The sequence below is a fragment of the Portunus trituberculatus genome, chromosome 19 (assembly GCF_017591435.1).
Source record: "Portunus trituberculatus isolate SZX2019 chromosome 19, ASM1759143v1, whole genome shotgun sequence".
Taxonomy (NCBI): Eukaryota; Metazoa; Arthropoda; class Malacostraca; order Decapoda; family Portunidae; genus Portunus; species Portunus trituberculatus.
Window position 1 is genome coordinate 16,744,729 of NC_059273.1, and position 15,837 is coordinate 16,760,565.

At 40.0% G+C, this 15,837-nt stretch overlaps 1 protein-coding gene and 1 long non-coding RNA gene across 2 annotated transcripts in view; one reads left to right on the plus strand and one right to left on the minus strand.

Moving 5' to 3' along the window:
• The first annotated feature begins 1,663 nt into the window (after positions 1-1,663).
• Positions 1,664-5,771, plus strand: LOC123506089. Its single transcript, XR_006675340.1, has 3 exons — positions 1,664-1,881; positions 2,019-2,196; positions 5,717-5,771. It is a non-coding gene; the product is annotated as an uncharacterized LOC123506089 (long non-coding RNA).
• Positions 5,772-9,526: 3,755 nt separating this feature from the next.
• The window catches only part of LOC123506090 (ubiquinone biosynthesis monooxygenase COQ6, mitochondrial-like), a 52,755-nt gene continuing 46,444 nt past the window's right edge, over positions 9,527-15,837 (minus strand). The window contains exons 6-11 of the mRNA XM_045257955.1: positions 15,694-15,756; positions 13,559-13,666; positions 13,219-13,424; positions 12,794-12,909; positions 10,193-10,359; positions 9,527-10,061 (exon numbers count right to left, since the gene is read on the minus strand). Coding sequence (XP_045113890.1) covers positions 10,032-10,061; positions 10,193-10,359; positions 12,794-12,909; positions 13,219-13,424; positions 13,559-13,666; positions 15,694-15,756 — 690 coding nt within the window. The 3' untranslated portion in view covers positions 9,527-10,031. The remainder of the gene's footprint in view (positions 10,062-10,192; positions 10,360-12,793; positions 12,910-13,218; positions 13,425-13,558; positions 13,667-15,693; positions 15,757-15,837) is intronic.

Sequence of the window (15,837 nt, forward strand, 5' to 3'; positions counted from 1 at the left end):
CCGTGCTACGTGGGTCCGAAAGCGTGTAGGTTGGGAGGATGTGTCTTCAGGGACTCCCGGTTGACACGAAACAGTAGGGAAGGTTGGCGATGCAATTAATGCGGGAACTGGCATTGGTTGTGGTGGTGTTGGTGGTGGTGGTAGTGGTATTTATATGCTTGTGTGAAGATATATGGATAAGCGGGTAATTTGATGGGTTGATAGATATGTAAATGGACAGTTGGGCAAACAAATAGATAGATGGATAGGCAGGCAGATAGATAAGTCAATAAATTCGTAAATGATTAACAATATAGATGTGCATGTAGATAGAAAAAAAGTCTATATTCCTCTACTTAGTGTCCTGTCACCCTGGTTTATTGTCAGAAATACTCGTATAACACCATCTAGTCAATCTAAATTTACCTTATGATAGTCTAAACCATGAATAATAGTGATGTTAAAATACAAATCCAGCATTTCACTCACAGAGTGCAATAGTGGCAGAGCTGCAGACGACCCCGCACGGAAGAGCAACAACAATCAGTCAGTCAGTCACTCAGTCAGTTCTACCACAGTGCTGGCAGTTGCATCCCAAACCAGCGCATGTGTGACGGCATCAATGATTGCTGCAGTAACGGAGAGGTGAGGAGAAGGCCTTGCTTTTGTCAGTATCTCACATAAGGCTTAACTCATGCCCCGAACTCCTTTGTTTCATATAAAATTTGCAGATTTTCTTACATTGTATACAGTACAATATAAAATCAAAACTTGACAGTACTGAAGCAAATGCCTTTCTTGTGGCAGGATGAGTTTGTGCAGCTGTGTGGGATTGAGGAGTGCCGGGAGAAGAATGTCGGGTGTGTTTGAGCCTGTTTACATCAACACTTGAGAGTCATACTACTGCCAGTGTTAGCCATGCAGTGTACAGACTTGTGTCAGAAAGTTCAAGTGTGAAGGTGAGGCCTCCCTGAACTGTCAGTGTCACTCTACGGTCTGTCTTCTTAAACTTGTCAGTCCTTCACCTCTTCATTTAGCAGCAGCCTAAAGAAGTTAGTGTGGTATTTTGTTATTGTTGGCATACATCAACATGCATTTTGTCTCACGAGTATTACTAAGATCAGCGATTTATGGATAGGTTGTTCTTTATGATTAAGTATAATTTAAGCTTGCCATATGCATTTGTCATGAGTACTGATATAATTTTTGTAGTTTTCCTCAACGTATTGTTGAATGTGTTCCTGGAATGCATGTAAATCTATCCTTAAGTTGCAATAAATCTGTGTTTCTGAGTGCGTAATTCTCCACCCTCAGACGTTGACGAGTGCGTGGAGTCGCCCAGATCCTCTCCCCTCAGCAGTGTTTGATCCGCCCAGCAGCAGCAACGGTCAGGAGAAGGCGGTCATTGAAGTGTCAACTCCCAAGCTGGCACGGTGGTGGGTGTTGTGCTGGGCTCCCTTGGTGTTCTTTGCCTAGCTGTTGGGGTAAGTCAAATAGTTTTTCACTTCTTTATACTGTGGGGTCTTGATCTGGTTGTGTTGTGGCTGTGCTGTGGCAAAGATGGCGTAATTAAGCAGTGGGTGAGATTCTTCCAAACTTTAAACAATTCTAAATTGTTCTTGACACACTGAGAATATTCCATTACTATAAAGTTAGCCGACTCACCTGCAACATTTTCAGTGTACAGATGTTTGATGGGTTCCTGAAGATGCGTCGACGTGTTATCATCCACGCAAACTTCCCCAACCCAACCAGTGTACCACAAGACAACATGCATTCAGGAGGACGGGAGGAGGGAGCGAGCGGCTGCATGCACTATTGAACGGGGCAGCATTACATTCTTCCCACAGTTGTATGACTACACTGAAGCAAGCCCAGAATAAAGTGTTGAGTGACCATGATGTGATTATTGTGGTTTGTACATTACCCTTTTATCTCCTTGTGTCTCATTTTAAAAGGTTTTGTACTTTCATGTTATTTTTTTTCAGGACTTTATTAATGTTGACGCCATTTCAATGTTGTTGCATCTCTTGTTCCAGGAATCAGCACTACTAACGCCAAAGAAGTGAGGGAAGTGTTTGGAGTGAGCGTGCAAGACCTACAACAGACACCACACTACTACTGCCGCTGTAGCCAAAGGAACAAGAGGAGGCAGAGGAGGATGAAGAAGTGGAACAAGAGAGTGATTCATGGAGATGTACCAATGAAGTTCTGCAGGTTGGCCACAAATCTTCATTACTGGTGTAATGTATTTCATTGATCATTTGTATATTGGGTGGCTAAATTTATAGATTTTGTAGACAGTTGTAGATGTGAAGTGGGTAAGGTTTTTTGCCATGCCTTATCTACACCAGCAGAAAACCGTGATATGTAGAAGTTGTGATAGAAGCATTGTGATAGGAATATACCGTGTACATATGCATAGAGAATTTAAAAGAGGAGAGTGTAGACCAAGAGAGGAAAGTAACCTCTTTTAGAGATTTCAGTGAAAGTTTTACTGTAGCGTTAGACATATCAAAGGCTTTTGATAGAGTCCGGCATAAAGCTTTGATTTCCAAACTGCCTTCCTACGGCTTGTATACTTTACTCTGCAACTTTTTATTTAGTTTCCTTTCTTACTGTTCTATTGCTGTTGTGGTAGGCGGCCACTGTTCTTCTCCTAAATTTATTAACCCATTTACGCCGCTCGTTGCGTCAACGCAACGTGAAACAAGCTACAACATGATGTCGAGCTACACTGATAGAACGGCATGTTGTATCCTGTAGTTGCTTCCGATGCTAGTAGACACCCAGAACTCCCAGTGGAAGGTTCATATGATGTCACATGTCTCATCATTTGAGGGGAAAAGGTAGTGAAAGAAGCTCCATTTTCTGAAATACAATGTCTTCATCAAAAAGGAGGTGAGTAAGGAAAACTATCATCGGGGATTTGTTCATATCTATTTCATAAGAATCTTCTATGTTTCTATTCATGACAGAACCCTTTTGAACCATATTTTATTTGATAATATGCTGATGACAGTTGTCTAAAAACTTTATAAAGAAAAAGTTGCGCTAACGCAACCATCGGCACCGGCCTCTTCATTGAAGTAGTTATTTTGTAACGCATAATTTTTATTTTGCGCATATAATTGCAGTGAATGAATACATCTGTGTAGCCTAACTTGTTTGTTGAAAGCATACATATCGTCTACAAACATTTTACGATATATAAATTCCATTATTATTGTTTTTTTCTTCAGAAAAATTAATTTGAACGAGATCTTAGACGAGCTAGAGAGACCTACTATGTCTGACGAGAGTGAAATTAGTGATGAAGATGAATCCACTGGAATGGTAAAACAAACTGAAACACATGACGTTTACATCATGCCTGCAAATGATGGTGCTATGACGGATGAAGATTCTGGCGAAGAAGAAAGCGTGGATATCTCTAATCTTCCTGGAACACAGCTAACTGCTTTTGCAGTGTTAGATTCCACAGTGGCGCAAGATGATGTAGATGAAAATGTTGAAAGACAAGCATCCCAGAAAAGAAAATCATAAAACTCAGAAAATGGAAAGCACAGGATCTCCCAGAAAAGACAAATATTCCATGTTACCCATATAAACCATCAATTGCTGATATTCCACGTAAGCCTAGTGAGACCCTTGAGCTTTTCTTGGATGTATTAGCTATTGATCACCTTGTGAAACAAACTGTAAACTATGCAGTACAGAATGGTAAACATTCATTTGCGCTGACAAGTGATGAAATGAAAACCTTCATAGGAATTTTGTTAGTGTCAGGCTACTGTTGCGTTCCACGTCGCAGACTGTATTGGCAGAGACAACCAGACGTGTACAATGAGCTTATTGCTGACTCCATGCGCCGCGATCGCTTTGATGAGATCATGAAATATTTTCATGCTGCAGACAACACAAAGCTTCCCAAAAGGACAAGTATGGCAAAGTTTCTCCCTCATGGAAATCCTGAATGGCAACTTTCTCAAGTACGGGAAGTATTTGGGCCAATAAATATATCCATTGATGAGTCAATGATACCTTATTTTGGTTGGTATCCCACAAAACAGTTCATCAGGGGAAAACCTGTACGATGGGGTTATAAAGCATGGGTTGCAGCTGATCCAAATGGTTATGTTTTTGATATATCTGTTTACCAAGGCAAAGATGGTGCTAAGGATAAGGCTAATGCATCTTATGGACTTGGTGGAAAAGTTGTACTTGATGTTTTGGATGTGATAGTAAAACGTTATCCAACAAAGAAGTTATCCCTTTACTTTGATAACTTCTTCACATCTCTCAAACTTGTAGAAAAATCAAGAGCATGGGTCATGATGCTACTGGCACACTAAGAAAAAACCGAATCAAAAAATGCCCATTTACAAATCCTGCAAAGTTTATGAAATTACCTAGGGGAACTGAAGAACATTTTTGTGATGCTGAATCTGGGATAATTGCAGCACGCTGGCAAGATAATGGCATTGTAACAATTGCATCATCTGAGTATGGAGTATCACCACTAGTGAAGGCTGAACGCTATGTTGCTTCTCAGAAGAAACGTATGAATGTTTTGATGCCAAATGCCATCCATCAGTATAATCGGAAAATGGGTGGTGTTGATAGGGTAGAATCAAAATATTGCTCAGTACAGGCCCTCTATTCGTGGGAAAAAGTGGTACTTTCCAATTGTCACATACTTGTTTACAGTATGTGTAAACAATGCCTGGATTTTTGCAAGAGAAGGAGGTTACAAAGAGGATATGTTGTCATTCATACGTGCTGCTGCTACTGAATGGCTACAGAATCACGGCAAAAAGCCAAATAATCCAGGAAGATCACGATCAGTTCTCAGTGTTGCAAGTGTATCGGCACAAATGCGCTATGATAATGTTGGGCATTACATCGTGAAATCGGATCCTCCAAAACGCTGTCGTTGCAGGTTGTGCAACAGTCAGACTGTATTCATATGCCAGAAATGTAAAGTATACTTGCATCAAAAGTGTTCAGTGCAGTACCATACCATGTAGGCCAGGAGAATCCTGTGAAAATATATCTAAGATAGGTTGTACTAATTCTTTATCATGATTTTTCTTTTTTATTATCACATGCACCTCATTTCTCCACTTCGAGAGCTGTATTATCTCTAAGGGCTGTAATCTTTGGTATCCTTTAGTTTATAATGAAGAAATTCAAGGTTTCATTTTTAGTCAGGAAATTCTAATTATGTATCAAAAGTGAATTTTAAATATCATTTTTATAATTCTTCTTCCATGCTAAGAATTGTATCCTAGCTGGCTCCTTTAGATTTTCATATGAAGAAGAGCAAATGTGTTTCCTATTATGCAAATATGTGTGTATGTATGTATGTTTTTTTTTCCTGATGTTTTTCCTTGTGTGCCGATAGTTGCATTTACGCAACATGTATTGTGGTCGAAACGCCGCTCGTTGCGCTTGCGCAACAACACATTTTCGTCAATAAAATGAGAACCATTGTACATATGGAGTAATTTTCATCATATGCTTGCAGTTTAGGTTCACATTATGCATATATCAAAGCTGCAACATCAAATTCTTACTTTCATTTTTTTTCGGCTTAAATGGGTTAATAATGGAGTTCCTCAGGGTTCTGTCTTGTCGCCCTCTCTCTATCTATTATTCATTGATTAACCAAACTTGTTGTCCTATCTACTCCTATGCTGATGATACCACCCTACATTTTTTCACGTCCTTTCAGAGACGACCAACTCGTCAGGAAGTCAACTGATCACGCAGGGACGCCAAAGAACGCCTGACTTCCGATCTTTCTAAGATTTTCGATTGGGGCAGAGAAAATCTAGTAGTTTTCAATGCCTCCAAAACTCAATTCCTCCATCTATCAACTCGACACAACCTTTCAGACAGGTACAGGTATCCCCCTCTTCTTCAGTGACACTCAACTGTCTCCCTCTTCCACAATGAATATTTTTGGTCTGTCCTTTACTCATAATCTTAACTGGAAACTTCACATCTCATCTCTTGCTAAAACAGCTTCTTTAAAGTTACGCATTCTGAGGCATCTCCGCCATGCCCCTCCAATTGCTTACTCTGTATAAGGGCCTTATCTGCACGTCTATGGAGAACTCTTCGCATGTTTGGGGGGGATTTCAGTTACACAGTTTTATTAGATAGCGTGGAATTAAAAGCTTTTCGTCATATCAACTCCCCTCCTGTGACTAACTGTCTTCAGCCTCTTTTTCACCGCTGAAATGTTGAATCTCCTCCTCTTCTCTCTTTTATCGCTATTTTCATGCTAACTTTTCTACAGATCTTTCTATCTTCATGCTTCCCGTCGTCCTGCGGACTCGCTGTACAAGGCTTTCTTCTTCTCATCCCTATTCTATCCAACTTTGCAATGCAAAAGTTAACCAGTACTCTCAATCTTTCATCCTTTTCATTGGTAAAATCTGGAACTCCCTACCTGCATCTGTATTTCCGAATTCCTACGACTTGTCTTCTTTGAAGAGAGAGATATCGAGGCATTTCCTCCCTAGTTTTGGCTGACGCTTTTCCACGTTTTAGAGAGCCAGCATTCAAGTGGGCCTTCTTTTTTAATCTTTTCTTTGTTTCTTGCCCTTGGCTGGCGCTCTTCTTACATGAAAAAAAACCTCTCGGGACACAAGTCTTCTGCTCATCACTCATCATTCCTGTCGCCCATCATGATCGTTTATGCCTTAAGAAGCAAAAGACCAACGTGTTCACTCCATGCTGGAATTCACCATGCATGGAGAAACACTTAGTGAATGAAGATAACGTTCCCTGTTAGGAGACGCCATCTTCTTAGTGAGGGAGTGTAGAGAGCATGCTGGCTAGTCACACATCACCAGCTGTGCATCGCGTTGTGTCTTGCTGCCAAGCCATGACAGTAAATTAGTTCCAAGTAGTATGTAGTTGTTAAGGGTAGTAGTAGTAGTAGTAGTTGTAGTAGTAATAGTGGTTGTCACTCACACTATTGCAAGGTTCAAGTGTGAAGGTGAGGCCTCCCTGAACTGTCAATGTCAATCTATGGTCTGTCTTCTTAAACTTGTCAGTCCTTCACCTCATCATTTAGCAGCAGCCTGAAGAAGTTAGTGTGGTATTTTGTTATTGTTGGCATACATGAACATGTATTTTGTCTCACAAGTATTACTAAGATCAGTGATTTACGGATAGGTTGTTCTTTATGATTACGTATAATTCAATCTTGCCATATGCATTTGTCATGAGTATTGATATACGTATAATTTTTGTAGTTTTCCCCAACGTATTGTTGAATGTGTTCCTGGAAAGCGTGTAAATCTATCGTTAAGTTGTAATAAATCTGTGTTTCTGAGAGTGTAATTCTCCACCCTCAGACGTTGACGGGTGCGTGTAGTCGCCCAGATCCTCTCCCTGTGGAACCTCGGCCGTGTTTGATCCGCCCAGCCGCAGCAACGGTCAGGAGAAGGCGGTCATTGAAGTGTCAAGGCCCCAAGCTGGCATGGTGGTGGGTGTTGTGCTGGGCTCCCTTGGGGTTCTTTGTCTAGCTGTTGGGGTAAGTCAAATAGTTTTTCACTCCTTTATGCTCTGGGGTCTTGCTGTGTATGCCTTTTTGCTGTGTTGTTCTGTGGCTAAGATCTCGTAATTAAGATGTGCATGTGATTCCTCCAAAATTTAAACAGTTCCCAAATCATTCTTGACACATTGAAAATATTCCAATACTGTATAGTTAGTCCACTCATTCTTCAGAGGTTTTTATATTCTTTTTTTTTATCTCACCTGCAAAATTTTGACTCTAAAGACGTTTGTCAAGTTGTTGAAGATTCGTCGACGTGTTATCATTGTACCACACGGGCTGGGATTTTCATTGAAGGAAAACTCTCTTCCAAGTCAATTTTACATATATTTCAAATAAAGTAAAGTACATTCGAACAAAAAACGATGAAAGTGACGCGGCACTCTGAACCAACAACAGAGAAACACGAGAGGCACCCTTAACACTCTCTCCCACTTGAATACACCACTTAACTCCACATAATGACACCCTTGATTATATTAACACGAAACTCCGCTGCCCTGATCACATTACCCACCTGATCAGAGACCCTCGCTCACCGTGACGCGTCCACACCCCACCAATGTCCGAGTAGAGAGTGCCACTCCCTTCATCCGAGATCGCGTCCTTTCCTGCCCCCCACTCAAATCTACTGCCCCGCGTGCCAATTCACGCAATGTTAAATACCCTGCCTTCCTTACTCTATTCCTCCGTATACATGTTGTAGTACACTTCATGCTAACACTAATATTTCTACCATGCACAACATTCCAAAATCCCTACTCATAAAGTCCTCCGCTCGTATTAATTATGGGTTTGGTACGGCAGTTTTCCTCCTTAGGCCTACAGAGCCACCCACGCAAACCCGATCCACCTTGGCTCTCCTTAATATACCATACTTATCGTTACATCATCCACAATCCCTTTCCCAACCCTGTGTACCACAAGACAACAGGCATTGAGGAGGACGCCATTTCAATATTGTTCCATCTCTTGTTCCAGGATTCAGTACTACTAACGCCAAAGAAGTGAGGCAAGTTTTTGGAGTGAGCGTGCATGACATACAACAGACACCAGACTGCTACTACTGCCGGTGTTGCCAAAGGAACAAGAGGAGGAAAAAAGGAAGAGGAAGAAGAAAAGGGTGATTCTTGGAGACGTACCAATGAAGTTCTGAAGGTTGGCCACAGATCTTCATCACTGGTGTAGTGTATTTCATTGACCATTTGTAGATTGGGTGGATAAATTTGTAGAATTTGTAGACAGTTGTAGATATGTAGCGGGTAAGGTTTTTTGCAATGCCTTATCTATAGCAGCAGAAAACAGTAATATTTAGAAGTTATGCATAGCATTGTAATAGGAGTGTACAGTGTACATATGTATATAGTATTTAAGAAAGGAGAGTGTAGACCAAGAGAGGAAGGTAACCTCTTGGGTCACGATTCCTCTGCTCATCAATCATCCTTCCTGTCACCCATCATGATCGTTTATGGCTTAAGGACCAAATGACCAACGTGTGGATAGAGGGAGGCGAGGAGCTAGGGAAAAGAGAGGAGGGATAAAGAGGATGAGAACTTCCGAGATGGGGGAGACGTAGTAGTGGTTAGGAATGGTTTGTCGGCTTTGTGTTATTTTTCACGAGTAAACTCCTCACATAACACATATAGCACTGTGGTATGTTAACCATGAATTACGAACGGATGTTCAAGGTAGTGTGTTGAAATATCATACTCATCCAACGATTCGTTTAGGAGATATCTGCAAAAAACACCGTTTGTCCACTGCTGAAATGTATAGTAGGCTCTTTTGTACTCCCAGTATTTTCATTAATGTATGACAGTTCTGCATTTTTTTTGTTTATCTGGCATCTTCATCAAATGACCTAAGTGGGCAGAGCACCATCCTGGCAGTACTCCACACACTATTAGCATGAAGATAAATATTACTGAAAACTTGTACAATAATAGTGTTGAATGATGATAAAAAAAAAAAATACAATGTGTAAATTTTATTATCCCCTCTTGGCTTTGACAATGTCACTACAAATGCCATATTTCTTTACATCTCAAAGCAGAATTCGTATAAGGACTAGTGTTGATAGGTTCTAGCAAATATTAAGGTTCTTAAATTAAAATAACTGGGATCTAATGTGGATCTGAATACATATGAAATGGCTTCACATATCAGGCGAAATACTTCACTTTAGATATTGAGCTTAAACTTACTTATCTTTTTAATTTTTTCACTGCTTGCCCACATTTAGGTGCATTTTTTAAGCCTATGCATCTTATAAGCTGACAAATATGAAAACATTGACTCCTAACATGTCAAAATATTTTTTGTTGCTGTTATTGATGAATCTTGTATATACTAACAAAACCGAAGGCTGTAAAATTGCTCAAAAAGTACAATACACTTCCTGAAGAGGTACTGTACATTGTATGCACTGAACACTGTATGGGTTGATTTCACAATACTTTACATGAAGAATACATAAGCTCTAACTCTCTGCATGTACCATGATTTGTCTCTGTAAGGATAAAAAAAAAAAGGTTGTTATGGGACTGAAGTTACTATGATGCCACTATTATGTCACAGAGGATTATTGATGTATAATGTGTACTTGTTAATAATCAAAACCATCAAAACCATTCTTCTTACCTTCAAAGGAGCCATGGCATTTACAGCAGAGAGACCAAGTGACCTGAGAAGGACGAGAGGCAGAGCTGCAGAATTGTACAGTCGATACAAGCCATCAACAGATGCCATTGTTGCCACATTGTATTTCTGCCGCTCTTTCTCATATTGGTATAATGCTTGCTCATCTCCTGAAGAAAATATTTTTGAATATTTGAACATTTACTAATACCAAAGCATTACATTATTAGAGCAGTTACAAATAATTGCACAGTATTTTTTTTCGTAAATTTCGTTTGCTTTTTAATGTTAAACTTTTTAAATATTATTGAAATGGATGGAATGAAAATGCATTCCTGCATGACATGACACAAAGTTTGTTGATTACAAATGTACATGTATTCCATGGCATATAATTTTAATTGGTTCCCAAAAATACAATTGGAGAGAGAGAGAGAGAGAGAGAGAGAGAGAGAGAGAGAGAGAGAGAGAGAGAGAGAGAGAGAGAGAGAGAGAGAGAGAGAGAGAGAGAGAGAGAGAGAGAGAGAGAGAGAGAGAGAGAGAGAGAGAGAGAGAGAGAGAGAGAGACATTTAACTGCATGCCCAAGACAGTTAGCCAAATTAAAGGATAATTGTCTTGAAACCTCCCTCTTAAATAAGATCAAGTCAATCAAGTCATAGGAAGGAAATACTCATACAGGCAAAGAAGGGGAGTTCCAGAGTTTACTAGAGAAAGGTATGAATGACTGAGAATAATGCTTAACTCTTGAATTAGAGTTGACAGAATAGGGGTGAGAGAAAGAAGAAAGCCTTGTGCAGTGAAGCCACAAGAGGTGAAGCATACAGTAAGCAAGATCAGAAGAACAGAATAGTAAGAAAATAGTGGTAGAAGATAGCAACAGATGGAACATTCTGGCAGTGAGGAGGAGGCTAAAGACAGCCACTCAAAGGAGAGGAGTTGATGAGATGAAAAGGTTTTGATTCCAATGTATCTAATAAAACTCTGTGAGTGGAATGCCCCATGCCCATACATGGACAGGTAAGACCCTTGTACAGAGTTAACAGTTAATGGGGTGTAAAAACTGGCAGAGATGCCTAAAAAATGCCAAACTTCATAGAAGCTGTTTTACCAAGAGATGAGATGTGAAGTTTCCAGTTTCGATTCTAAGTAAAGGGCAGATCAAGGATATTCAGTGCAACTGAGTGTCTATGAAGAGGGGATAGTTGTCTGGAAGGTTGTGTTAAGTTGATAGATAGAGGATATGAGTTTTTGTTCCAATCAGAAGTTAGGCATTCTGTGGCATCCCTGTGGAAACTGTTAAATTCCTGAAGGGTTGGTCATCTCTGAAAAGACATGGAAAGGTGTAAGGTGGTATCATCAACATCGGAGTGGATAGGGCAAGAAGTTTGGCTAAAAAGTTAATTAATGAATAATAGGTAGAGAGTGGGTGACAGGACAGAAGCCTGGGGAACAACAGTGTTAATTAATTTAGAAGAACAGTGGCTGTCTACCACAGCAGCAACAAAATAGTTGGAGAGGAAACTTGAGATAAAGTTGCAGACAGAGAATGAAAGAAACTGTTAGAGGGTAGTTTTGAGATCAAAGCTTTGTGCCAGAGCCTATAAAATGTTTTTGATATATCTAATGCAACAGCAAAAGTTTTGCCAAAATCTCTAAAAGCGGATGGCAAAAACTCATTAATTAAGGAAGGCCAGATCACGAGTAGAGTGGCCCTGACGGAAGACACACTGGGAATCAGATAGAAGATTGTGATGTGATAGATGTTTAAGAATCTTCGTACTGACAATTGATTAAAAAACATTAAATAAGCAAAAGATTAAGGCTATGGGATGGTAGTTTGAAGGATTAGAATGTTCACACTTTTTAGCAAGTTGAATGTAGGTAAACTTCCATCTAGAAGGAAAGGTAGTTGATAGACAGAGTTGGAAGAGTATGACCAGGCAAGGTGCAAGCATGGAAGCACAATTTTTGAGAAACATAGGAGAGACCCCCATCAGATCCATAAGCCTTCTGAGGGTTTAGGTCAGTGAGGGCATGGAAAAAATCATTATGAAGAATTTTAATTGAAGGCATGAAATAGTCAGCAGAAGGAGGAGAGACAAGCCCAGAATCAACCCAAGGTACAGTTATTAGCAAAAGTTTGAAAGAAGAATTCAGCTTTAGACATGTGACGGCAGTGGTGCCATCAGGATGAAATAATGGAGGGAAAAACGAAGTAAAGCTCAATAGCTTTACTTCAATGTTTTTAGCCTGATGCCAGAAGTCTTGAATGAAGTTGGGATTTGAAAGATTGACATTTTCTACTAATTAAGGAGGATTTGGCAAATTGGAGAACAGATTTATCATGATTCCAGGCAGATATATATTAAAGCCTTAAAGCCTTCATAAACATCCATACACTCTCATAGACCTTTTCTGTACTATTAAACACTCTTATAAACCTTTTCTACACTTTTTAAAGAATGGACTGAGGCCAAAATAGGTGAACAGTGATACAGCAAGGGATTACTGTATCATGTAACATTTATCAATAAGTTACTGGTATTATATGAGTATACAAGCCATGACATTATTTCTTATGATGAAAAAAATATTATATGTACCTAGTTCAGCACCAAGAAGAACAGAGTTTTCCAAGCAATGGGTGAGAGTAGCCACGTCACCAAAGCCTAGATTGACCCCTTGGCCAGCCAGGGGGTGCACTCGGTGGGCTGCGTCCCTGTCATCAATAACCTTTATTAGCACCCTACAGTGAATAAAGAATATTTTGAGTGAGTATTGTAACTTCATGACATTGAAAATTATAGCAATGCTTCTTATTGCATATAAGAACAGTTTCAATATAGATTTTCCTTCTACTTTAAACATTTTTTAGTCACTATATGAAGGTGAAGGATATCCAGCAATACCAGTTCAGTGTCCACCTGAACTGACAAAATTTTCTATGGTAAGACATAGAGATCACAGGTAGCTCAATGAATCCTGAAGAGCTCAAAGTTTCTAATGATTGGGTTTTTCCTTCATCTACCCGATAAGTGCCACTCTAGGGGTGATGTAGTGCACTGCATGGCCTAGCCCCAGTGGGAAGCCTCCCCGAGTGCCTGGCAACACCCGTGCAATGCTGGGGGGCAGCTGCCTTGTTTCAGCACTCTCACCAGGTACCATGGTCTCCAACACCTTTAGCCACGCTGTATGTATGGACTTCACTCTTGAGTCCACTTCACTGTCATCCCACTGGTGAGGAAATATTTCATATTGTATCTTGAGATTATAACTTTCTAAGATCATTAGTTAACTCTAACATCAATTCTGTACTAGCACTAATTACAATCTGCACTCTATTCCAAAAAAAGAAAAAGTATCCTTACTATTGCTCGATTGAGAGCTTCTGTGAAGTCCTCGTCAGAGAGTTGCAGCAGGTGAGTGGCCTGTTCTCGTGTAGTGGACCACACCAAGGAGCTGTGGTCATCAGACAACTGCAAACACACAACAAAGCTGTGTAGATTTTGTACTTATGATTGTAAGGTATGAAGAAGTATCACCAAATCTACCAAACCCATTAAAGTGCACAGATAGCAAAATGTGATGCCCAAACCAATGTATGCCATGAAACACAGATCATCTACACTCAACATCAATGGAAGTGGCACATTGATGTTTTCTTACATTTCATATAACACATACCAAATTTTTAGTTATCTATTTACTCTTACTGTAAGAAATGATGAAGGACTCAGCAGATATATTATCAAAAGCTTAGTTCTTTTGATGAAACAGTCTTTGTCTAGAGATAGTTTGTTTCACTGGGATAGAATCAATTCTCAAAACATTTCAGCCAATGCTGTACATAGTAAACAGTTTGTGGCAGTTCTATTTATCTAGAAATCTCCTTTCATCCAAACCCACCTTTCTGGAAAAAGTCAAAAAGATATACTGGTTTGGAATAATTATAGCAAACACAACAAATATTCCTTAACAGGGTTGAGTCAATTGAACAATAACATACAGATGTGCCAATTAAATAGATATTCAAGCTGTTTGCTAATGCTACCAAATTTTAATATCATTCCCTTTATTTCTAATGAGCTCCTTGCACAATGAAACAATAGCCAATTTGTCTTGTGTGTTAATTTCATTGGTGAGGGATAGGAGAATACTATATCCAGACACAACTTCAAGTTTAGTCAATGAATGAATTACTTAATATGAGAGAGAGAGAGAGAGAGAGAGAGAGAGAGAGAGAGAGAGAGAGAGAGAGAGAGAGAGAGAGAGAGAGAGAGAGAGAGAGAGAGAGAGAGAGAGAGAGAGAGAGAGAGAGAGAGAGAGAGAGAGAGAGAGAGAGAGAGAGCAATACATCATGTTTCACTCAGCAGACTTCATTGACTTATGCTGTAATTTTTTTTTTTTTTTTTTTTTTTTACATAGGGAAGAGTGGCCGGCCAGCCAAGGGCAAAAAAAAGAAAGTTAAAAAAAGGTCCACTTGAGTGCTGGCTCTCCAAAGAGTACAAAAAGTGCCAAAACCGTCAGCCAGAATTAGGGGAGCAAATGCCTCGATACCTCCCTCTTATAAGAAGACAAGTTGTAGGAATTTGGAAATACAGATGCAGGGAGGGAGTTCCAGAGTTTACCAGTGAAAGGGATGAATGATTGAGAGTACTGGTTGACTCTTGCATTAGAGAGTTGGACAGAATAGGGATGAGAGGAAGAAGAAAGCCTTGTGCAGCGTGGCCGCAGGAGGAGGGGAGGCATGCAGTTAGCAAGATCAGTAGAACAGTTACCATGAAAATAGCGGTAAAATATAGAAAGGGATGCAACACTTCGGCGGTGAGAAAGAGACTGAAGACAGTTAGTCAGAGGAGGGAAGTTGATGAGATGAAGAGCTTTCGATTCCACACTATGAAGCAAAGCTGTGTGACTGGAACCCCCCCAAACATGCGAAGAGTACTCCATACAGGGATGGATAAGGCCCTTATACAGAGTAAGCAATTGGAGAGGTGAGAAAAACTGTCGGAGATGCCTGAGAACACCTAACTTCATAGAAGCTGTTTTAGCAAGAGATGAGATGTGAAGTTTCCAGTTAAGATTATGAGCAAAGGACAGACTGAGGATATTCATTGTGGAAGAGGGAGACAGTTGAGTGTCATTGAAGAAGAGGGGATAGTTGTCTGGAAGGTTGTGTCGAGTTGATAGATGGAGGAATTGAGTTTTTGAGGTATTGAAAACTACTAGATTTTCTCTGCCCCAATCGGAAATCTTAGAAAGATCGGAAGTCAGGCGTTCCGTGGCGTCCCCGCGTGATCTGTTGACTTCCTGAAGGGTTGAACGTCTCTGAAAGAATGTAGAAAGATATAGGGTGGTATCATCAGCGTAAGAGTGGATAGGGCAAGAAGTTTGATTAAGGTCATTAATGAATAATAGAAAGAGAGTGGGTGACAGGACAGAACCCTAAGGAACACCACTATTAATAGGTTTAGGAGAAGAACAATAGCTGTCTTATACAAACCGGCAGTAGAGCAACAGGACCAGTTGGAAGAAACCTTTGCCAAGCCACAGTGTTGTCAACAGCCTAGAAAATAATACTTCTTAAGAAGAGAAGGTCTGTCAGACTGAGAACACAGTAAAATATAATATCCTGATGTATCAAGAA